This window comes from Triturus cristatus, chromosome 8 (assembly GCF_964204655.1).
Source record: "Triturus cristatus chromosome 8, aTriCri1.1, whole genome shotgun sequence".
NCBI classification, from domain to species: Eukaryota; Metazoa; Chordata; class Amphibia; order Caudata; family Salamandridae; genus Triturus; species Triturus cristatus.
The window spans coordinates 830,310,738-830,335,619 of record NC_140591.1 but is presented as its reverse complement, the minus strand read 5'-3'; the positions used below and the strand labels follow the sequence as shown (position 1 = coordinate 830,335,619).

Here is a 24,882-nt window from a genome sequence, read left to right as displayed (position 1 = left end):
CTCTTGCTGTTTAGTGACTCAAAATTGCTAAATTTGTTTTAAATTGCAGGATTTTCTGCTCATGAACGCCCATGCTTTTAATGCCCATGCTTTAATCTCTTGTCTCTTGTGCGTAGAACGTGGAGGAGCTGAGACAGGCAGAAAATGTAGAGGCACATCAGTTAGTCATTAGGTTCCTTCCAGCGAGGGCAACCTTCGCTGTCGGTTTTTGATCCTCAATCAAGCTTTCCACAGCCTCCAGAGAGAAAGTGATCTGCTTGAATGTCTTCCAACAGGAGGCATTGAATGCTGGCATAGGACCCTCTTGATGGTCTGTTGAATGCAGAGACCTTCATCAAGCAACGGGGAAGAGTGCTTAGACCTCGAGTGGGCAGTCTAAGATATCCTAGACAACACATTTATCAAACGATGCTTGCTGGGTAAGAAACCGGCTGAGAACGAACACAAAGAAAAAGGTGGTAAAATACACTTAGAACAATTGATATCTGAACTAAGTAAACCGCAAAAGGCATAGAATGAAAACGAACCCCCCACAGAGGAATGGCACCCATAGACTAATTTCTTGAGAGTTAACTTGTTGTGCAGATGAGCTTTACACGCACAAGTAAATTGACTTGCTAAAGATGGAATATCTTTGAATAGGTTTCTGCTCTTTGCTGCTAAACAATATCTCCGGGAAAATGTCGCCCAGAGGACATTGGAGACAGCATCCTGAGTAACACATTGTGAAAGATTAGCTAATAAATATTTCATAGATTGTAACGGACATCTGTCAAGGGAACAGCTGCACTAAATAGATAGATCGCTGTTAGTTTCCCAGTTTGTCTTCTGGATACATTTGACCCAAAGTTTAACAGTTTGCTCACCATGTTCTGCTTATTTTGGAAACAACACATCCTCATTATCTTGGCCTGGGAAGGGCTGAAACCCTAGGTTGTGTCTGATGTGGTCCAGCATCTCTGGCACCTCCTCCCTCCTTAGGTACTTCCCTGAAGAAGTACAGGGGATTTGTCCACTGGACGTGGAGGATGAGTCTTACGCCGCGTTCTGTTTGTCACGCTTACACTCTTTCTCTACCTTTAGAGCTTGTACCACCACATTATGAACTATTTCTGCGCTGCAGTCATTAAAGGCTTTTCAGGAGATCAAATCCTTTTCGCTGGTGTCTGACCCTCCTCCTCCAAAGAGGAAGAAGAATGAAGCGGCCTCTTAGCTCTACGCTTGTGTTGCAGCACGGAAACCTGGGTAACAGGGATCAGGACAAAACCCGTACCAAATATCCTCCCTTCGTCACAGACCAAATATCACGTTAACACATTCACTCATACAATCATTGGTGGGGCCCATAACACCAACATTCACACTTCACTTCTCACTGGTCTGCACTTACAGGAGAGATGAATGTTCCAGGTGCTGACATGAAAGGAATACCTTATAACCAATAGAGAGAAAATTTATTTTACACATCTATACACTACTATCCTTACCCCTACAGATCTCAATCCTAAACATTAAGATACTCCCCCCACGTAATCAATGGATCATTTAGTTGGATCAGTATGGTGATTTAGACCAGCTAAAAACACATTTAGGATTTTGATCTATCCTCCCTCAATAAACGACCAAACACATTTGCTTGTTAATCAATATTTGTTTATCTAATTATTGCAAGAATTTTAGTTTCATCTAGTAAGTTTATTAAATCTTTCGTAAGTCACCGAACACAATATTTACCTAATCTGGCTATCGGTCGTCCTCTAAGTCATCAAATTTAGTCGTCAATCAGTCGGAATTCGAAATTTCTTCATGCAGCACGCTACTGTCCCAAGAATGGACAAGGACCAGAGACGTGCAAGCATCTATCAGTGCCCATAGATTTTATAAAGTTCTTAGTTCGTCAAAGAAATGGGCAGCATTCAGTCTGTCAAAGGTTCAGGAACGCGTCACCGTCGTCTCAGTCAGCAAAAGGTAAAGCACGTGAGTATCCTCTCTATTCTACCGTCATTTTTATAATAAAAGTAAAGTCAAGATGTTACATTTTGCAAAATTTGGGCTTCTCCCATTGGTCGTTTGGGATCGTCCGGTGAGGTTTCACACAGTTCAAGAGGTTATGTCACTGTTCATGATCTTTCCGGTTCCTTGTATCTGTCCTTTGTTAGAGTACTTGGCGGGCTTCCCACTGTAGCCTTGCTTGGGCACAGTGACACAAGGGTCATGTCGAGGCCACAGGAACTTGTTGTAGCGCAGGCGTACTTCGCCCAAAACCTCGTGGAATGGTGGCCATCACGTCATGTTATGTCGGCGGCCATCTTTGCTTTAGGCCCAAAGGACAACTTATGCGAAACAAACACAAAAGAGTAATTAATACATAGAAATAATGAATAAAATGTTAAACCCTCACTAATCCCCCTATGTGCTTGTAATTATCTAGCGTATAGCGACATTTAAAGCGTTCATATTCACCCATTTGATGTCATCTGGTGCGACATTACGAAAACGTCACAAAAGCAACATATATCATGCGATTTTCTAGTGTTAGTATGTGTACATATTTTAATTACAAATTATTTAGCCATGCAAATATCAAATCCCACGTGTTTTTCGTACATTAGTAATGTTGATTAAATATCATGCAAACACATTAATAGTATTATAATTAATAGATTATTCTAATTAGTATAGGCATGCAGAATAGGGGGGTATACACCATTTTGTACTACCCGCTCCATCAATCCCCCCTTTGGTGATTCTATCACCACACCATTAACATTTTGTATTACTTTTTATGGAGTTGAAATGAGTTCTTGCTTTTTATTCACATCTCAGTCACCCCAATTTATTCTCTTCTGGCTGTCTTATACATATTTTCTTTTACTTCTTCTAATTCTGTTACCTCAAATTCCCTCTCTGGTGTCTTATCCTTTCTTCTTAAATTTTCTCTTTTTAACTTTTTCTGAATTTTCTTCTTTTTATGACAGAGGCATCCTAATCTTAATATTAATACTAAGAAAATCACACATGTTCATGGAAATAAGATTTTACCTAAAAAGGTACTACCTAGGTTTACTAAGAAATTTTTAAAAGAAGATATTTTCTTTCCTATCTTTTCCCAATCACCTTCAACCTCCAGTGGTGCAATTTCATCATGCAGATCAGTTATATATTTAATATAAATTTTCAAATCTTTACTTTCGTCTGGAATGTAAGTACAGCAATGTTGAACTTTCAGCATTCCACAGACTCCAACCTCTTTTGCCAATAACATATCAAGGGCAAGTCGATTCTGCATTACCATGGCACGCATGGCAACCATTTCGGTATTAACCAATAAAAATCCTCCAGCGGTGCTTGTTGACAAGCGATCCACTACTGTTGATAGTCTTCTAATTTTGTTTGCATTCAGAGATATTCCCACTGCTGGTATCAATGCTCCAAAGATATCACCTACAATTTCTGACCAAGATTCTCTATTTCTACATGCTAAATAACTACCTAACTTATGTACACCATCTTCTCCTCTTCCCATGTGAAAAATCTTTGGGAAAACCAGGCCTAGGTAACATGTGCCATACCAATGGTCTGGCAAACGATAATACGCCCTGCTCCCGCAGGGAAAGTATAATCCAGGAAAAACTGGATCATTTCCTCCTTTAAATCCCCATCCACCCATGATTCGGTATGTATCATGGCACTCACTGTTACCTACAAAGTAATTATCATATGCTGTTTGATTCCTTCTAATACACAATTTCCCTTTCTGAGGCTAATCTAAAGCCATAGTTGGACTAGCTTCTCCGTTCAAGTGTTTTTCCATTTCAACATCCCAAACTGTCTTTTCCACCATTCCCTCAGATGCTTTCCTTTTGCATTTTTATTCTCCTTTCCTCCACCATATCCAAAAATGTATTTTCTTCTTTCTTTAAACTTTAAGTCAAATTATTTCTAAAAATATATTCTAATGTTAGTTCTTTAGTCTCTAAGAAAAATTCACCTAATACCTTGGCAGGTTTGACCTTGTTTAGCTTGTTAATTGATGGTACTTGTGAAAATATGTTATCTACATCTGAAAAATAATATTCTAACTTCCCTGTTTGGTAAAATAAACTAGCAATCACACTACATGTTATTCCATATGTTACTGGAAGGTGGTGATAAGTCACTCCCTCCGATACATATACAGGTAACTGCATACAAAAGTAGCAGTCCCTTACGTCCATTGTCTTTACATATTCATACAGTAATTTTGAAAAAACATTGTTAGAAAAAACAGTTATTAAACGGTTTAAATCTATACCGCTGGTGCACTGTTTTTTAACTCTGGCAGAGAATGTATTAGAATTAAGCACATGATTTACGCTCTCTAGCTAGTTTTAATTGCACTTTCTTCACATTCATTTATGCTTTGCGCTGCGCCCTCCCTCACATTACCGTTGCCCATCATTTGTGGACTTAGTCAACTCCACCTACATTTGTAAAACATCCCTGAGCTCCTTCCTCGTAGAGAGGAAGTTGTAGCCCCCAAAGGAACTAGGTTTTTCCTCTGGGAGGAGATTCCCAAATGATGAAGCATGTCACCTTTGGTGAGTGAGGGATTTCGTCCTTTAAAGGGATATGCCCACAGTTTTATGCTGTGAGGTATAGTCATTGGTTCGGAGCTGTGAGGATGATCAACCTTTAGTAGTGCTTGGACACACTTTTCGTAATATTGTGTTCATTGACCCCAAGATTTCGTACTGTTTTTTGGGCTTTCTGTATACCCTTGTGGAATTCGGCACCAAACCAAAATACGTTTGCCAAAACGAAACGCAAAAATGTGCTGGCTGTCATGGTGCAATGGAATGGAAAAGAAAGCATGGCATAAATCAATCACAGTGTACCATTCTGCATCATGGGGAATCTCATACACAATCACAGATGGATTTGGTACAATAGGACAACACGACACAACGATTTTGTTTATCTTTCTCAAATCTTGCACTATCCTGAACTTTCCATTAGGTTTTTTTCAGTCCCATAAACGGGGAATTACATGGACTACTAATTATTTCTCTCAAAATGCCTTGTTTTATCATCTTCTCAATCACAGGAGTAACTCCTTCAATTATCTCAGGTGTCAATTTATATTGAGGGACATTTGGATAGCTTATTCCTTCCTTCACTTTTATTTTTACTGGGTCTACATTTCTCATTAGTCCCACATCTTCTGTGAAATCCCAGACTCCTGCTTTTCCAGTCTGTTTTAATTCTTTGGGTAGTTCATCAGGGTTAAGTACAGCATAGGCTTCAGTAACCTCAGTTTCCCTATTTGCCATAGTCATTTTATACAGCACATCTTCATCAGGGGTCTCAAATCCTATACCGTCAGGGATACAGAAAATGGTGCAATTCATTTTGCAGAGTAAATCCCTACCTAACAAATTCACAGGACTTGCATCACACACAACAACGCGGTGCATTTCAGAGAATTTCCCTATGCTAACTTTCACTGGTTCAGTAAGATAAGTTTTAATCTGTCTGTTGGATACACCAACTACTTGGATTGTTTCATCCGAGAGAGGAAGATTCTTAACATCAGCTGACCTAACAGTTGATCGAGTAGCACCAGTATCGACTAAGAAAGTAATACTTTCATTATTTATTTTTCCATCCACAAATGGGCCTGTCTGGTCTACTTCTAGAGTTGCGCCAAGTACGCACTCTTCTTCCTCCCTTCGGCACCGTCAATAACCTTCTTCTGACTCGCTCTCATCGCGTTGTAGCCAATACTGCGAAACAGTGCTAGCGCGCGGCAGCTTAGTTACCTGTTCTTCGTTGTAGAATCCTGTCTCATTACTGTATTTCTGTGAATTTTTGCTTTGTGGAAAAGGCGGTTTTGGCACCTGATTCTGTTGGGTAACAACCTGCTGCTGTCGACCACTCACCTCATTCTGCACCTGTGGATTCAATGATGCATTTTCATTATTAGTACTTGGGGGAAATTTACACTCAGATTTCCAATGCCCTACTCTACCGCAATTATGACATGGGAATTTCTTTTTAGCTTCTTCTATATTAACATTTCTCTTACCTTTCCCAGGAGTGAATTTTGGTCTGGGTCCTGTATTATTAGCTTGTTCTGCTAACTGAGCTTCCTGTCTTTCTTCCACTTTTACTTGTGCCCACATAGCTTTCTCTTTTAATTTACGCTGTTTGGCTTCAATCTCATCACTGAAATATTTTGCATGTCTCAATACTTCATCTATTTTCTTGTTTTGCCAATCTACAGTATGTTGTTTGATCATCTCACTAATTTCTGGACGTAGACCATATACAAATCTGTATACAAAATGGCTCAAATCCTTTTCACTCAAATTTTCATCACCACTGAACTGTTTAAAGGCCAAGATTAATCTCTCGTAGTGTGCATGTACTGACTCTTTACTTTCCTTATGAGTTCTGTCAATTTTCACCCAATCAGTCTCTTTGGGAGGTACTTTATTTTTCAGAAAGGCAATAACCTGTTCGTATTTCTTCATTACCTCGGGGTCAGGGGCTCCTGTCTTTGGATCCCTAGGGTATTCCTGTGTCAGCCAATATATCATCAACTTACACTCTGTCCATAAATCTGCTGGTACTATTATGTCAAATAGACTATTCAGATCAATCCATAATACTTTAGATAATTTCATAAATCTGTACACTTGCCTATACCACTCGACAGGCTTTTCGCGTAGTCGAGGGAAATCATTTGTAAATGACAAAATATCTTGTCTAGTTCATGGAACATGTACATATCCTCCTCCTGGAATTTCTCTCATGGGGCATTCTGTTACTACCTTTTCTTTTTCTCTAACAGGGAACGCTGCAAATGTTTTATCTGAGGCATCATTTTGTTTTCGGTACCACCTGCTTCTCCATTTATCCACATCTCCCCATTTTCTCAACAAGATAATTATCTCCTTAATCTGACTTATTCGTCCTGTGGTATTCAAATTTTCAATATCTTTTTCAGTAAAATCTATTCGATATGGTTTTTGTAAAGCCTTCACCTTTTCAATATCTATACCCATTTCATTTGCTGCTACTTCTAATCTTTCATGCAGATTTTTTGCTCTCCATGTTACACTTTTGCACAGAAACAGTAACTCCTCATCCTGATAAGCTTTTAACTTCTCTGTGGGGAAAGTTCCTACTATTAACTCTTCCAGTACCATTCGTAGTTTAGCCACATCTATTGATTGGGATTCTTTGTCTTTTCTCTGCAAACTTCTCAACCATTCGCTCAATTCCTCTGAAGTTGGCCTACTGGTTTCTCTATATTACTTCGTTCTAAGTCCCTTTGAGTCTCTAATACTGATTCCATTGTCATTGTATGTGTTTCTGCTATATTTCGACCTAGAAATGGGTTATTAGAAACATTTGGCTCGATCGTACTCATTGTCTGTCTCCATGGATTTTCATTTACGCTCTGCTTTGGCTTCTCAGTCTGTTTATTACAGTTATAAGGAACTGTTAAACAATGTTCACTATCTTTCTGTTTATCAAAAATAGGCATCACAGGGTCTATAGTCACTGGAACAGTTACAGTTTCTAAATTGTTGGTCAGTTCTTTTATCTATTCAGTTAAATCTAAAGTTGTTTTTGCTAATTCTGCCGAATTTTCACCACTCATTTTATTATCTGATTTTCTCTCTATCTCTCTTATGGAATTATTTTTCCCTAATTCTTGGGGTACTGGTTCAGTCTTAATGATTCATAAAGTTTCTCTCATTGGGGCACTTGGTGTCAACATTTCAATCAATCAATCAAATTCTTTATTTCGGCCAATTTGGCCATAAAAGATGCAAAAACAATATCATTAAAATGCATCCACATTAGTTTAAGAACATAGTAAAATACATAAAACCATCATAGTATAAAAAGAATTTCCGATTGCGAAAGGCGTTAAGAATCATAGCCAAAAGGATCAGTCTTTAAGATATTTTGACCTTAACTGCCACATGGCCATTAAAAATTTAGCAACTGCAAATACTATGTGGGGTGCCGTGCTCGTTTTCAATATTCTAAGGGAATGGAGATAGCTCCTTAAGCCCAAGTTTCTGCATAGAGGAGCTAACCAGTATTTTCTGGGTCGATTGTATGCAGGACAGAAAAACATAATATGGGGTTCTTCCTCATCATAAATGCAACAACCTGGGCAGATTTTATCCGTCCTTTTTGTCCAGTTGTAAGTAAATGTTTTAATGGGAAGAGTCCCTAGCCTCCATTGGATAAACAATTTTCTAGCTAGTATGGGGAAAATTATGTCCATAAACCCTTCGAATTGGTATAAATCCTTAAAATCCAAAAATCTAACAGTCAAAATACCTTTATTGGTGGCAGAAACAAGGGAGGCAAAACTTTTTTCCCTATAAATACCCACAAGGTGTTTGCGTGACACCTTGAAACAGCCTTGTTCCGGGGAATCCCATAGTTCGTGAAGACCTAGTCGGTAAAGTTCTTTCTTTATAAAAACCAGCCACGGGATTTTATCACAGAAATTATAATTCATGACATGGGCAAGCTCTTGCCTGTAGTGTTCGAGCTCAGCGGTGGACCAAAGCCTATGCCAGAATCTCAGTGGCATTAATTCCAGGTCTTCTCTTATGGAGGGTAGACCCAAGTCTAATCTTAGGGGGAGAAGGGGTGTGCCACAAGGGAGGGCCAAAAGGCGCCTTATGAAATTGTTCTCTACTTTTACAATTCCTAGACCCGCTTTGTGTCCCCAAAGTTCTCCACCATAGGATGCGGCTGCTCTTGCTTGCGTCTTATACATCTCAACTGCCGGACTGATAGGTTTGTATGTAGAGGAATTTGCCACTTTCAGAATTCCCCCTGACAGTTGAGAAAGCTTGAGCCGACTTCTAGTCACCTGAGGTTCCCAAGATAAATTCTCATGGAGAGTTACCCCCAGATACTGGAAGGTATTCACCCTCTCCAATCTTTCAGTGCTCAGAGAAGGATTAGGTCTGGTTTTAGATGATGGATTAAATATCATAAACTTGGTCTTTTCTGTATTAATTTCTAGACCATGTTGCTTACAGAAAAGGCCAAATCCATCTAGGATCCGTTGGATCCCCATCGGAGATTTTGACAGCAGGAGGGTGTCATCTGCAAACATGATGGCGGGTACCCTCCTGCTGCCCAAACAGGGGGCATCATTGTCGACAACAGTGTCAAGATGTGCTATGACACTGTTGACATAAAGACAGAACAGGGTTGGTGCAAGGACACAGCCCTGCCTGACCCCTCTGAGGACCGGGAATTTTGATGATAGTGCTCCCAACCTCCCATGCCTGACCTGTGCGTAGTTATTCTCATGGAGCCTGATAATGGCATTTAATATATGGGTCGGAACGCCTAACTCCTTTAAGGTCTGCCATAATTTTTTCCTGGGAACTAGGTCGAATGCTGACCTCAGGTCCACGAACACCATGTACAGCCTTCCCCTCTCGATGGTTACAGTTTTCCAATAAAGGAGAACGAGGCGGAAGATCTGGTCCATGGTGGACGTTTTTTTCCTGAAGCCAGCCTGAAGAGGACTAAGAATTTTATTGTCCTCCATCCACTCCGAGAGGTGGTTCAAGAGGAGGCGAGAATATAATTTTTGAGGGACATCTATGAGACTTATTGGCCTGTAGTTGGCTGGGAGAAGAGGAGAGCCCTTTTTAAAAATTGGAACTATCTCCGCCCCCAGCCAAGTACAGGGAATCTCCATCCCACCCAGAATGGAATTGAAAAGTATGAGGAAATAAGGACCCCAAATGTCTGGATGAAGACGAAAGAGGTCGCCAGGCAACCTATCAAGACCCGGTGCCTTGCCCTTCGCCAAACCCCCGATTGCATTAACCACCTCGACAAGAGTGAATTCCAGATCAGATGTGGGGTCATGGGCAATTGTAGGAGCCACATACCCCTCATCATCGCATCGAAGCGGTTCTTGATAAAGCTGTCCAAAATGGGCCTCCCATATGGATGCTGCAATGTTTGACTCCACTGCAGCTTTGGGTTCTGCCGTGCCGGCATTTACCAGACACCAAAATTTTCTCATATCCCTTGTTTCAAGTGCGAATGTGAGATCCTGCCATCTGTTCCAATCCCATTCTGACCGTGCCACTGCCATAGCTCTCCTGTAGTTTCGTCTAAGCTCAGAAATTTTAGTTTTATCCATACCTATTTTGACTGTATTTAGTAATTCTGTCTTAATCTTTCTACAGGATGAATTATACCATGTTGGGGTATGTGTTTTATTTTTCCTCTGCGGTAACACTGGGTAGAAAACCTCACCCAGTGCACCCACTAGGTCGTCATGGATTAAGGCCAGCTTCTCGTTAAAATGCGGATCTTTAGGCTGCATAATTAGCAAATCCAGTTCTTGTAGCTTTGGGAGTGCTATCCTGTAGATGTTACTTATGGACTCCTCTGAGTTCTCCAGTTTCCCCCACTTGACCCTGCGTCTGTTTGAGCTAAGTACCAGGTTCCCAGGATCATGACCAAGCTCAACAGAGGAAGATCGCACGGCAGCCACAGGATGCACCATCTCCATTATAAGTGCATTGTGGTCACTGTCCGATCTATCAGTGACTTTAAAGTCCAGGACCTTTGGCCATAGGCTAATGTCTACAAAAATATAGTCCAGCCTGGATTCATGGTTCTTCCTGTTAAACGTGCATGCAGAAGGGGTATCAGAGATAGTGCGTCCGTTACATGCCCTTAGAGAGAAATTAAGTGTTAGGGACATGATTTGCACAGCCAAGGGGGACCAGGATTTAGCGTATGGGGATTGGCAGGGGGGGACACCCCAGAGATCATCTTCTGCCGTAAGTGCACCTTCCTTTAAGCCTTCCAAGGGCTCAAAGTGGCAGTTAAAATCCCCGCCCAGCACTATCTTGTAGTTAATAGGAAGGGATTCCAGAAAGCGCGCAAGATCATCTAATAGTGGGGATTCCACAGAAATACCAATGGGGCGGGAGTACACATTAAGAACTGCTAGTTTAAAACCATTAGGCCACTTGAGTAGAACACATTGTATGTCCGGCGAGAGAGTCGGTAGACTCTCCGCATTACACCCAATGTGACTAGCTACCCAAATCGCCAGTCCTCCAGATGGCCTCCCCCTGCCAGACCAAACTGCATTTACTTCAAAGACTGCATAACCCGCTCTGGACAGGGGTTCCCTAGCCCAGGTCTCCTGAAAGAGACAAATATCACTGTTACTTACTAAAGTGTCCCAGTCACTCGTATCTATTTTATTGGTAATGCCGGCGACATTCCAAGAAAGGACCTTCAAGACGTTATCAGGCACTTCTGATCCACATCCGCCATTTTCCTCCATTATAACATCTATAGTTGGGGATGGAGGTGCATGCGATGATGTTGCAGGGGTCGGTGGAGAATTAGTAGAAACATTAGGAGTGGGTGAGGTAATCGAACTTTGGTTTTTATTATTGTTAGGGCCCTGTGGTCTCTTGGGTAAATGGGTTGCTAGACCCTGGGAGTTAGTAGATGACGAAGACTCCCGTCGTAATACGCGGGATTTTCGAAGGGTGGTCTCTATTTTGGCACTTACAGGCTTTTGTCGCAGATAGCGTCAATCTACCTGTTCAAGGCAGCTATATCTGTTGGGATGTATGTAATTGGCATAATTGGGAGGAACATTGCGACTGGACCTAAGTCTGTGTCTGGATCCATCAACGTCAGGACCAACCCTGGACCAACCGTCATCATTATTCAAATTTGGATTACTACTATTAGGATAAAAATATGACAGGTGGGCCACTTCAATGGATGTCAATCCTGTATTACCAGACCAGTTACAAATGTATGGCACAATGTTAGGGCTCCTAAAATTTACAATTATGCAATCTCCAGCATTATTCTTATCAGTATGGCCAATCCATGGGACCCTTCTTACCAAAAGAATTTTGCCATCAAGGCTAGATGGTAGTGGCCTGTGAGTATTTAGCCAACTAGTGACCTTATTATGCAGGGAGTCGTACGATTCCACCGCGTTTCCACGTAGCATAGGTACCCCCTTCAAGACAACTGAATATACTGCCGCCTCTGGGGGGAGATTTACCACTTTGCACCAATTTTGGGAACTAGCTTGCCTGGCTGGAGGGTGGATTACATTATTTATTACTTTCTCCTCAGCCAGTGTATATAACGGCCCGGCTGAGCTCGACTTACTAGGGTTTGCTGTCAGAGGTTGTTGTTGGCTGCACAGTGTTGTGAGGGAAGATTTTAGCAGGGGAACTGTAGTAGTATTATCTATTTGGGTAGGTATAGGTAGTTGAGAAGGCAAGATGACAGGGTTTGTGGGCAATTTGGAGGTACCAACAAAGTTCCCAACTACACCATGTTCGGCCATTCTTCGGCCTGAAGCTAAACCCAAAAGTCCCTTGCGCAGATCCATTAGACAAATTTCCATATTGGCCAAACGTTCTTCCAGGGGAATAAGCAGTTCCCTCAGTAGAGTACGGAGGGCCAAAAGAGTGACCTCCTCCCCCTCAGCTGGATTATGCTGGCTTGGAAGAGTTTTAGCCGGAATTTGATGATGCAATACACCCGTTCTACATAGTGGCTTTGACCCTTTGCTCGCTAATTTCTTTTGGATTCCCTTGGGCCTGGAGCTGGATTTAGCAACTTTGACGTGTTTGTCCCCCGTTGAGTGGGCCCTTGTTTGATTTTTCGGAATTGCTCCCTCCCTCTCACCCTGGGCATGTTGTTTCATCTCCCCATTACTACATGCTTTCTGTGTGGGAGCCGTCCCATCAACAGAGGGCTGGGGTATTGAGGCCTTACAGGGCGGTAGAGGCAATATACTAAGCTCAGCATTTCCTGAATTATCACAATCAGCGAAAGAAATGGCAGAGCAATTTGTTGCAGGTGTAATTGGTAATCCATCCATACCATTTCCCCCCCCTACTACTAAAGATGTACAATCTAGAGACTTGTCAGGAGTCATAGCACGTGCAAGAGGACCCAAGGAAGATCTCCTCACCCAGTCAATTTCTTGAGAGATTCGCCTTTCCAGGATGGTGATCTCGTCGACAAGGAGGGAACCAGCTTTGGCAAAGTACATATCAAGAGTTCCATTCGTCCTCCCTGTCGCTAAGGCGCTCTTACTCCGGGTTTCTCTGGTTGACATGCTTAGACACAGGTCAAGGTGTGGGGAGGGCGTCAGACAGCTCGAAGGGGCCCAAGCTCTGGTCGCCCTTGCTCGAACGGCCTCAAATGGCCCGCTCTTTGCCCCGGGCTATGACCCGCGCGCGTCCCGCTGGCGCGTGTGGGCTGGACCCTTGATAATGGTGGAAAGTGGGAGGACCGGGAGAAAGAAGGCGGGGCCAGGAAGAGGATGCAGGTGTGCAGGGTAAACTAAGCAACAAGCACCCTGGTCCTCGCAGTCCCGGCGATTCTAGCCTCTGTGACGGCCTCCCAGTTCAACACAGCGTCCCCCTCGCACAAATAGCCCAAACAGGCAAGGGAGCGAGTCCACAGCGTCCCACAATCAGGGCAGTGTGCTTTATAGGTAATAACAGTAATAGCACTATGCTTAATTGCTCCTTCTTGTCTAGTTTTCCTATTGTCCTGGAGGCTGCTTGGTGTCACTTAAGGGAAGCTAAATAAAAAAAAAAAAAAAAAAAAAAATCTGAGCCTTGCTCACTGCTTGCTGCTTGCTGCTCCCACGGCTGGCAGTTGGGGTAGATGCAAGACACGGCCTGGACCGGCAAGTCAAAGACTGTCCTTGGAGCAATACCTCCTTGTTTCTGTGTTTCCGGCAGGGCAATCGGAATGAGCTCAGGGGCGAGCAGGGCACGCAGGTGAGCCACAAGCAACAGCGACCCAGTTGGGCTACCACCTGGCTCGCACTCCGCGGCCGCTACTGATTGCGACCGCACCTTGGCATTCACCAGTCACTTGCTCTCTGCACGCCGCTGATGGAGTTGCTGTCAATGCAGGTGAAAGGCAGGCGTTTTGCGCGCTGTCCGCGTTGTCCGGGGTTTTCACTGGGGTGGGCAGGGGAAGGTTTGGCAGCCTTGTTGTCCCCCCCCCCCCCCCCTGCGCGCTACTATTTTTCCGGGGAGCAATCGGGTCGAGTCGCGGGTGGAGTCTCGGTAGATTCTGAAGCCGCCCGTGGTGTATTTACTTTCCGTCCCTCTACCTTTAATGCTCCGAACTTTCCCTGAAAGCAGCTGGGCTCGTAAAAAGGTGTTTCTCTGCTTCCAGCCCCGGTGTGTACGGAGTGTGTCTCCCGGTTCTGCAGCGCTCCGGCGTTTGTCATTAAACTCGGTGATCAACATTTCAGATTCTGGTTGATACGGAGGTGGATTTTTATAAAACATGTCATCAAGAACATCTTCCTCCGATTCATGCACTCCATACCCTCCTGATTGTATATTATGTCTCTTTTCCATACATTTTATACCTCCAACTTCTTCAGCAGTTCTCACAGGAAACAGACCTTCAGTCATACTTGCATTTCGCCACCTTCTCATTCTATCATCATGAGTGTCATGCCCATATCTACCTAACATGTACTTATACCTTCCGCCACTCCTCTTTCTCTCTCTGTCATGCATCTCATCTTCCCATTCTGTCAGTGCTTCAAACTGTGTTGGTCTAGGTCTTGGTTCTAAATTCATCATTTTCTCTCTCAAATTTCTCAAAACCGCTAAATTAAATGAGCCATTGTTGGAAACCAGGCAACCGGGTTAGCAGTCACCAGGTTCCCAGCACAATGGTAGCTTGGCTCGAGCGGTTGGGGGTCAGGCACCGTGTTAAGCGTACGTCACACCCTCACAATAACCATGCGTTCATCCGTTCCAAAAACGACACTACACCGTAAAAATTATGAAAGAAAGTAGTTTGTCTTATTTTCTCTTAGTTGCAGGTTTCAAAACATACACACAATACCATAAGACTTTTCTTGAAAATAGCAGGTCAAATAAATAATACCACAGTGGGGTTTCAATAAATAGGATCAGGTCATAAATAAGCAAGGAATAAATAGGGGTGCAATAAATACAAATGGCTAATAAATACTGTCAGACAATAAATACAATGCAGGAATAAATACAGTCAGACAATAAATACAGTCAATAAATAAAGCACCTTCAATAACTTAAATAACACAATTAATGACAATTACAGTTCACATCACTTTCCTGAGGTAGTTTGGTTTTACTATGCCCAAGTACAGCTTGTGGTCATTTGGATGACATGGGGGGTGTCCCACCTAGATTGGTCAAGGCTGGGCCTGAACTGAGGTAGAATAAGGGTAACCTAAGGATCTGGCTCTCCCAAAATACACAACCCCTCACAGAGGTCACTGCACCAGTCTCAGTTCACCCCTGGCACTCCCAGGCTGGTTCTAACACCCCTCTAGCCCCTAGAATGGTCTTTTAGGGCTCCACAGGACCTCAGATGCCCTTTCTACCACTTACTGCCCTTTTCACGATGATCGGCTCCGCTCGGCGCCGTGTCGATGTCGTGAGGCGGCTCCGGTTCGGTGTCGCTGGGCGGCTCCGGTTCGGTGTCGCTGGGCGGCTCCGGTTCGGTGTCGCTGGGCGGCTTCGGATCGATGTCGCTGGGCTGTTCCGGATCGATGTCGCTGGGCTGTTCCGGATCGATGTCGCTGGGCGGCCTCGGCTCGATGTCGCTGGGCTGCTCCGGCTCGATGTCGCTGGGCGGCCTCGGTTCGATGTCGCTGGGCTGCTCCGGCTCGATGTCGCCTTCCGGCGTCGCAGGGTCACGGTCTCCCCGCTTCTTGGTGTCTCCGGAGTGCGACCTCCACTCCCGACCTCCGGCGCGCTTCACCTCAGATTCCGGCGTCTCCGGAGTGCGATCTCCACTCCCGACCTCCGGCGCGCTTCACCTCGATCTCCGGCGACTCCGGAGTGCGATCTCCACTCCCGACCTCCGGCGCGCTTCACCTCGACCTCAGTTGACTCCCCACTCGACCTCCGGTGCCTCTCCACGACCTCCGTCGGCGCCCTCTCTCGACCTCTGACGGCTCCGGGTACGACGTCTGCTTTCTGTCAGCGCCGCTTCTCCACCTCAGGCCTCAGGTCTCCAGGCTTCTCGACGTCAGGACTCCAGGAGCACACCGCTAAACAGGTCAGAAGCTTGCTGGTCTTCTTCTTTAAGGCCTCTTCACAATATTTAGGTCCTTAAGATGGTTTTTCTGGTCTTGGTCCCACACAGGGCTCTAGGCTGGGCTTGGTCAGTAGGGACTAGCATCAAGGGTGGGTTTCTGGACCCCACTCCAAGCACTGGTTTCCACCCCTGCTGCCTTACTCCGACCTCCTTCTGAACTGCTCCTCTCTCCTCTCTAGTCAGATGCCAACTGCCACTCTGAGATGGCCTCCCAACATTCTAAATTGCCTCTCACTGTCACAGGGTTCCAGAATGTTACGGAAGGTTCTAGAAATCTCCAGTGGGTTCTGATGATGTCACAGGTGACAATGGGTGGCCACCATTTTGTGTCTCAGGCCCTCAGACAGAAGTTCCAGGGGTAGGGAAAATGGCTCCCTGACCCTGCATCAACACTAAAAAGTCTGGTGGTTCCCAAAAAGGAAAAATTATAACAGGGTTTGAGGCAAAAGTGGGACAAAATAAATAATGATGAGGAGGGACCACCCAAAGGGCTGACAGGTCTAACAGCCATGCTCTGGAAATGCTAAGACTCCGTCATTCTTTGTGTATTTTACCCAATTGTCTAACCAAATATAAGTATAATATCCGTATCTCGCAAACCATAAAGGATGCAGGAGTTTTCGGTGGGGGAATTAACTGTCCTTCCCTAGTCACAACCAGTTTGTCCTTTTTAAACAATTTATTAATTCTCCCAAACCAGGACTTTTTCGTCTTTTCTGGTGGATCGTAATACATCATTTTGTCTTCCGTGAATTGCTAGTATTTTCCTTTCGACTATTCTGTTGCTCTAACCAATCGTAGTGCGACTCACACTAACGCACCAATCTGGAGCGTCTACGTCACTTCTGCAATCCTCCAATCCCAGCGCGTCTCACACTTGTGCACCAATCAGCGACATCCATGTCACCCTGTAATTCTCCACTCCTAGCGCGGCATACACTAGTGCATCACAAATCTGTTAGTAACGACATAAAAACGCCACCATTGTCTGCTTTGTTAACAAAAGAATAGTTAGTAAAGACCTTTCTCACAAGAGTCCCGTCTTTCCCGAGAGCAGCACTTACCTCTGCCCTACTACGGAATCGTTACTTACGTTGATAAAGTAGCACATCCCTCTACCTTACCCTTCTAACAAGCATTAGCTAACTGTTTCTCCAGAATTAAGACACATTAGTTGGAGACCCAATGCTCCTGAGAAATAAAAAAAGAGTTTCGCAATTAACCAGAATGCCTTTTCATTCACGCCCTTTCACGTGAAAAATGTACTTCATTCACACAGAATTCTGTCTTTCCCGAGAGCAGAGAACAGTCTGCCCTACTACAGAATTATAACATTTGTTAACAAAGTACCACTTCCCCCTACTTTATCCTTCTAGCAAGCTAAGGGAACACCTACTACCTTTCCAGTGATAAGCGTTATCGAAGTACCTTCTGGACTCCTGGTACCTAAGACCAAAATTTCACAGGTGACCTTCGCTACCATACACTTCTTTCATACAGGAGATGTTTCTAATGGCAACACATGACGATGTCACCGAATCGAACCCAGACAATGCGTCGTGCAACTTCAATCGTTACACGTTTCCCCTGTGTACCTACAGGGCAACAACAATTCCGTCTTTCATGAGAGCAGCGCTTACCTCTGCTCTACTACGGAACCGTTGCAAACTTCCGACTTCCTACATCCCAGAAGCCATGCAAACAACATAGAACTTGACGCGACTCAACATAGAGTGTTAATACATAAACCAATACCAATCAATAAGCAATAAGCAATGTACAAGCAATAATCACCAAACCAAAACAATAAAAACCATAACTCTGCTACCAGAAAAACTGTTGCAGCGCGGAAACCTGGGTAACGGGGATCAGGACAAAACCCGTACCAAATATCCTCCCTTCGTCACAGACCAAATATCACATTAACACATTCACTCATACAATCATTGGTGGGGCCCATAACACCAAAATTCACACTTCACTTCTCACTGGTCTGCACTTACAGGAGAGATGAATGTTCCAAGCGCTGACATGAAAGGAATACCTTATAACCTATAAAGAGAACATTTATTTTACACATCTATACACTAATATCCTTACCCCTACAGATCTCAATCCTAAACATTAAGATACTCCTCCCACATAATCAATGGATCATTTAGTTGGATCAGTATGGTGATTTAGACCAGCTAAAAACACATTTAGGATTTTGATCTATCCTCCCTCAATAAACGATAAAACACATTTGCTTGTTAATCAATATTTGTTATCTTTGCTTTAGGCCCAAAGGACAACTTAAGTGAAACAAACACAAAAGAGTAATTAATACATAGAAACAATGAATAAAATGTTAAACCCTCACTAATCCCCCTATGTGCTTGTAATTATCTAGCATATAGCGACATTTAAAGCATTCATATTCACCCATTTGATGTCATCTGGTGCGACATTACGAAAACGTCACAAAAGCAACATATATCATGCGATATTCTATTTTCTAGTGTTAGTATGCATACATATTTTAATTTCAAATTATTTAGCCATGCAAATAGCAAATCCCACGTGTTTTTTGTACATTAGTAATGTTGATTAAATATCATGCAAACACATTAATAGTATTATAATTAATAGATTATTCTAATTAGTATAGGCATGCAGAATAGGGGGGTATACAAAATTTTGTACTACCCGCTCCATCACTTGCCTTCCCTGGTTCACCACTGATTACACAGAGAAAAGAAATTGGGTCATAGACAAAAATCTGACCATCCGCAAAAAATTCCCAATAGAAAAGCAGGCGTTCTCACATCAATGGTAAGAGTGCTCTTGTAGACCGATAATTACAGAGCCTGACAATGTCCTGTAAAAATTTAACTAAGGAAGAAAGTTGAGGATCCAAAAGTCTACTTACGTTTCCCCTCAATGCTGTTCGCTGTCCACTGTGCCTGGAGACGCGATTAACACGCTCCTCCAGCATCCTACACATCTTGACCAGGATGCGCAGCCCCAGCCACTTCAAATTGGCCGGACAACATCATGACCAGGCTTAGAAGAAAGCCGAAGGATCAACCTAATAAAACCTGCCAAGTGAAATCCTTTGGTATAGCCAGAATCCAAGCTGCCCTGCATACTCTTACCAGCCAAAAACAGAATATTCCATGTGTCCCGAGATGTTAACTGTAGTTGTGAGGCTGCAGTACTGCCATCAATAGCTAGATGTCTTTTCAGAGATCAGGTACCAGTAAAAACTTATTTTTTCTTGGCAGCAGCCATATTTGAAAATGTGTTACTTTGATAGTTTGCATATCCTGTGAAATCATACGTGATGCTTTTTGATACAACTCTATGGGATGTCAGCACAAATTGAATCAAAGATCTAGTTTATGATGTCATCTTTAGTACATTGTGAAGTTATTAGAGGTCATGAGTTTTTCATTGTGGTGAGGTACTATGGGGTCATAACAAATCAAAGTTGGAGAACTTCAATATTTATGTTTGATATTTTGCTTTTTGTTCTACTGTTATAACTATAACCACTTGCCACCTGAAATGTTTAAAAGGAAATCATTGAAAAAAATGATATCCAGCTACCGATTTTATTAGACAGCCACAATTATCATTTATGATTTTTTTCTGTAGAATATTCTCGGTTTTCTAATGATATAATTTAGCAACTGCCTGCAATTTGCCAGTTACTTTGCTTTAGAACCCAAGGACACACAGGTTACTGACTTACTCCACTTCCTTCACCGACACCCCCCCTCCACACACACCACACACATACACACACACACACCTACCTATAGGGAATGGCTTTTTTCCATACACAGCAAGCTTTTGCTGCATGGAGGCGCCTTTGTCCATGTCCTGCTCCCAATCCCTCTGCAGGCAAGCTATGACCTCGTCCCACAGGTCACAGCCTTCAGCATATATCCTGTGGGCAGTGTGTGCGGTGTAAGGCTATGCTATTGTTGAAAACTGTACAACTAAGCAGAGAGGCTGGGTTATGCTTTTATAATGAGATTCGGTTTTGGTGGTTCATTCAATAGACAGTGTTTAGTAGATTTTGTTAATTTTTCAGTTGACCGGTAATATTTTGCCCCCTTCTACTTCAGCGTGCTACCCCTTTCTCTGTTCAAATCAATGTAAAACGTGCCGCCATGTTGTGTAGGGCACAGCCGCAGACCTCAGGCTGGAAGGTTGTTTTTGTCTCCCTGACAGTGTCCCTGGCAGCTGTCACTGACTTCACAGGGCCATTGAATACAGAGACATGAGCTCCCTGTCTGCAGAAAGCATTGCTCTCAATATCAAGTTGTGCCTTTGCAATGCAGAGAAGATCATGTGCATCTGATGTCTCTTGCAGATAACCATTCAGAGCCCATGGAAGTCGATGGGGATGTTGAAATTCCACCTAACAAAGCGACGGTGCTTCGAGGGCACGAGTCAGAGGTGTTCATTTGTGCCTGGAATCCAGTCAGCGATCTCCTAGCTTCCGGGTAAGACATTTGTTTGAGAACATTTGCTTGTATCAGCACCAGATTTGAAGGAAATGTGTGTCATAAAAACTGTGTAGAAGAAAGACCATTGTAGTTTAATATGGGGCGTAGATCGATGGTATTTTAGGTCTGTATGGGTATCTTTAAAAGAGGTGTGAAGGAGTATTTTTTTTTAATGCAGGGACTCACAGGTAACTATTTGTTTAATTAGTTAAGTAAAATTAGAACAAGCATACTTATTATCCCAACTCTAAATCAGTGGCTCAAAGCGCTGCATAGGCAGTGCTCAGGACCATTTTTGTTAACTTCTTTTTTTTTTTTTTACTATATTAGTCATTTTATAAACACATAACAACAAAGCAGTTCCTTAATAAGGCAGAATATAATGACATCAGTGCCACTTCTGTCCCACATCAAATTAGAAATAACAGTAGGAAGATACAATAGGAGAGACAAGGGCCACACTTTGTAACCACAGAGAGGCCAGTGTGTTCAAGTTCTGTCCACTCGGTCACACCCTGTAATGGTAAATGTACATGGTAATAGTATTTCGTGTTAGTCATACATCGCGCGAGCAGCGCACGATGTATTAATCGTATTTCATTGTACTCGTGCATCGGATGATGCTTTGTTTTGTATGCTAGTTTATCTTTGAATAAGTGGCTCACGCATAGAGCGTCCGTTGATGGAGACTCGAACGTTACTCTTGAGTTGTCGTTCGGCTTTCTATTGAAAGGGATGCTCCGTGTGCTCGGTGGAGTTGTTATCCAATAAACCTTCACTTCAACATACTCCTGATTCGGCTGGATATTCATCTTTACACACCCACACGGTTATATTTACCCCTCACTACCTGTGCATTCGTCCCTGGAGACTCTTCTCTCTGGTTCCAAAAACATTTGGCAGAGCAAGCCCTAGGTTTCCAAATCACCTGGATGTTTGGCATCGGACCTGGCACATCACATTTGAGTTTCTTTTTCCACTGCCCATTCAGAGACATCTCTAACCCATAGCCTCTCCGAGGGCTCTAACCCCCATCCATGTGATGGCAACTCGCCTCCTCGCCAACACAAGTGCCAATGGCAAAAACTGGACTGTCATTTTATGCAACTTAGGGAGAACAAGATGACCCAACAGGCACAGCTGAGGCTTGAGCTCACAGGACTGGGCAGCTGACAGATTCAATTGTACAAGTACCTTCTCCCAGAAGGCACTCACATGCAAGCAACCCCACACAAGGTGCATAAAATCCACCTCCAATGTTGCACAATGGGTACATGCCAAAGCACGCTCCTGATTAATTCTGTTTAAGCCGATAAGTCATACAGGTGTGATGCATGAAATTCAAGTGAATTCATTTGAACCGGGCATTACTGGGCCCATTTTTCAACAGCTCAATTGTCTGGACCCATGCCGCATTTGACAATTGGGGTTCCGAGACCTGCCTCTCAAGCGTTCCTCACTCTCAAAGGTCCTCTAATCATATCCACCTGTAGTGCCTTTATTAATTAGCAAAACAAGATGTCACCCGGCCCCAGCGTCAATATTGAGACCAATATAACCGAGGTGGTCAGAGCTGCAGGATAAGACGGCCACTTACCGTATCTGAAACACCCACATAGTGTAGGAATTGTCCCAGGCCTATAACAAACAGATCCTGGGCGTCCTCATAAGACATACATACATAATTTGGATACAGGTCCCCCCCACCAACTCACAACCGGCCTTGCGCAAGATTGATATGACAGTCTCTTTCTGGCATAATTGAGCCAATATCCATATCTGCAGCTCCTGATGAAAAGGAACCTTCCTAATCACCACTGTCACTAATCTTTGCTGCACCGCAGCAGTCTGATGCACCACATAGGGGTCGTGGAGGAATCATTTGGGCACCCCATCAGAAATGCAGGGAGCTTGACCCCTCCACTATACCCACCAGAACATCCTTCTCCCAGTAGTTGCCCTCCTCCTTCCTTTTCGCTACGTGCTGCATGTGGGAGGCATAATAATAATAGTTTAGATTCTTCACACCCCAGTCCACCGTCCTCATACCCCCTCATACAAGTCAGGCGAGCAACTCTACTCCGTTACCCAGCCCAACTAAGCGAGGTGATATGATATGCATAAGAGTTGCCCAACCCAATCCCCCACTCATGCAACACCCTACGGACCCACAGCACCTATGGCTCCACCGCTAGGGCATACAAAAGAGGCGAGTGCGGGCATCACTGTCAAATAACACGTTCTCTATCCCATCGGTCAGACCTATACTGACCCACTCTCACTCATGCACCAAAGCCAGTGCATAACTGTTGAATCCATGCTCTAAACTTGGCCCAAACTCTATGACTCTCATAACCTCCAATAGATAACCTCAGTCACTGTATCAAACACCTGTTCAGTATAAATTGAGGCCAAAACCATGTCGTCCCGACTGTCCTCAACCTCATGAAGCACATGTGGAAGGCACCTTAGATTCAATGTCTTGCTGTGGCCAGAAAGGAACCCACACTGGTCTCCATGAACCAGTCCAGATAAACCAATGGTTGAAGGAGTTTGACCCACAAGCCACTGTATATGTATTGAAAAAAGCAGTCCTTGCAGATAACTGTACTGTTAATCCAGACCTAAAACGTTCAATGCAAATAAAACTAAGTGTATTATCTTTCAGATTTTATAAGAATTGTTCATATCCTATAATTTGCAAATCAGTAATTGAGAAAGTTTATTCAGTGCCTAAATAAAAGTAGACGTTCTCTTTTCTGACTTTTTAATGGGCTCCAGATGTAAGTATGCCTGGGCCATTTGCATGAAAATGGCAAGTTTGACAGTTTCTGGGCCTACTAGGCAAAACATCTCTTTTTTTAAGAGTTACCCTCTGCCTCTTTCTTATCTCTAGTTGAGTATTTCTCAGTGGGATGTGTAAAATGATGTTTTCAAGCTAGAGCTTTATTCAGATTCTAAAGACATTGTGTATTGGAAAATGTTTTGTGTAAACTGGTTTTGAGTCCACACAGTACACTTATACTGGCCATTAGGGTCCATATGTATCACCCCTCACCAATGATCCCTTGAATTATTTTTTGGTGTGGGGCAATACAGTGCCTCTCTGCACACTTTTCTGAGCTCTGAGTTGTAACAGGAGACACTATGTGAGTGAGTGTGTTACCTCTTAAAAAGGCAACGCCTCTTTTCATTTTTGGAAGAAATGGCTAGAACGTAAATTCTAAATATTATTTGAATTATATTGGCTAACATGGCAATGGCGTTTAGAGAAAGTTTCGGATAGGTGTAGTGGGGTGCGGAAAATAATCCTGTAGGTCAAGAGCTGCCTCCTCCACGTCCAGGAGTATTGCCCTGAAGCAGAAAACATCTTAATTTATTCCTTCTAGATTTTTCAGCAACCACACCAAGAATTTCCCTGGCACAGCAGGGGTTCGGAGGCCATCCTACAAGTCTAAAGTAGAGGATTTAGAATCCCTCCATAAATACGAAGTAAAGAAATTCCCCCATCTTCAATCTTGGGGTACACGATCAGGATAGTAAAACATGAATTAGCCGTTGATAGGAAGTGACGTTTGATCGGTTTGTGTGTATTACGTCGCACGGTGAAAGGTGTTTGCTTGCTACTTCTGCTCATGGTCTTGTAGAAAGTGAGGAATGGATGACTAGCACCAAAGATAGATCAATCATGTTGAAATGAACACACCAATTTCAAGTATTCTAAAGGTGGAGGGAACCGTCTTGGCTTTCATGCCCTTGACTTAGACATGGTGAATATGTCTGAACATCAAACACGCAAAAGGTGATGTTAGGTCTGCTTGCAATAAACCTAACCACACGCGAGGGTTCTGGGTAGCATTCCAACCCATTGTTCTTTTGTCCACCATGCTACCTCTGATTGTCTTGGTCCTGCTGTACCAGGAACAGTCCACCCTGAACTACCAAGCAAGGTTCTTTGTGAACTGGAACACAAGCAAGCCAAGACCAGTTTTTGCCTTATCAGGTCTCTTGAGTCTGGTGTAGCTGGGTTCCAGTGGCACAGTGAGCAAGAGACTCACGTCTAGGTGCACCCATGACCCCGGAAGGCCGTTACATCGAACACAAGAAAAGTGATAGGAGGAAATCTTGCAATAATTCTAACCACTGACATTCACTTGGTGTAGCACTCCAACCCATCATTCTTTTGCCCACCTTGCCACCTCAGATT

General features: G+C 43.5%; 1 protein-coding gene across 5 annotated transcripts in view; it reads left to right on the top strand.

The window, feature by feature from the left end:
- The window catches only part of LOC146805136 (F-box-like/WD repeat-containing protein TBL1X), a 738,509-nt gene that overhangs the window by 645,191 nt on the left and 68,436 nt on the right, over window positions 1–24,882 (top strand). For all 5 annotated transcript variants that reach the window (XM_085622288.1, XM_085622291.1, XM_085622290.1 and 2 more), the window contains one exon: window positions 20,540–20,672. In XM_085622288.1, the coding sequence (XP_085478414.1) occupies window positions 20,540–20,672 (133 nt within the window). The remainder of the gene's footprint in view (window positions 1–20,539; window positions 20,673–24,882) is intronic.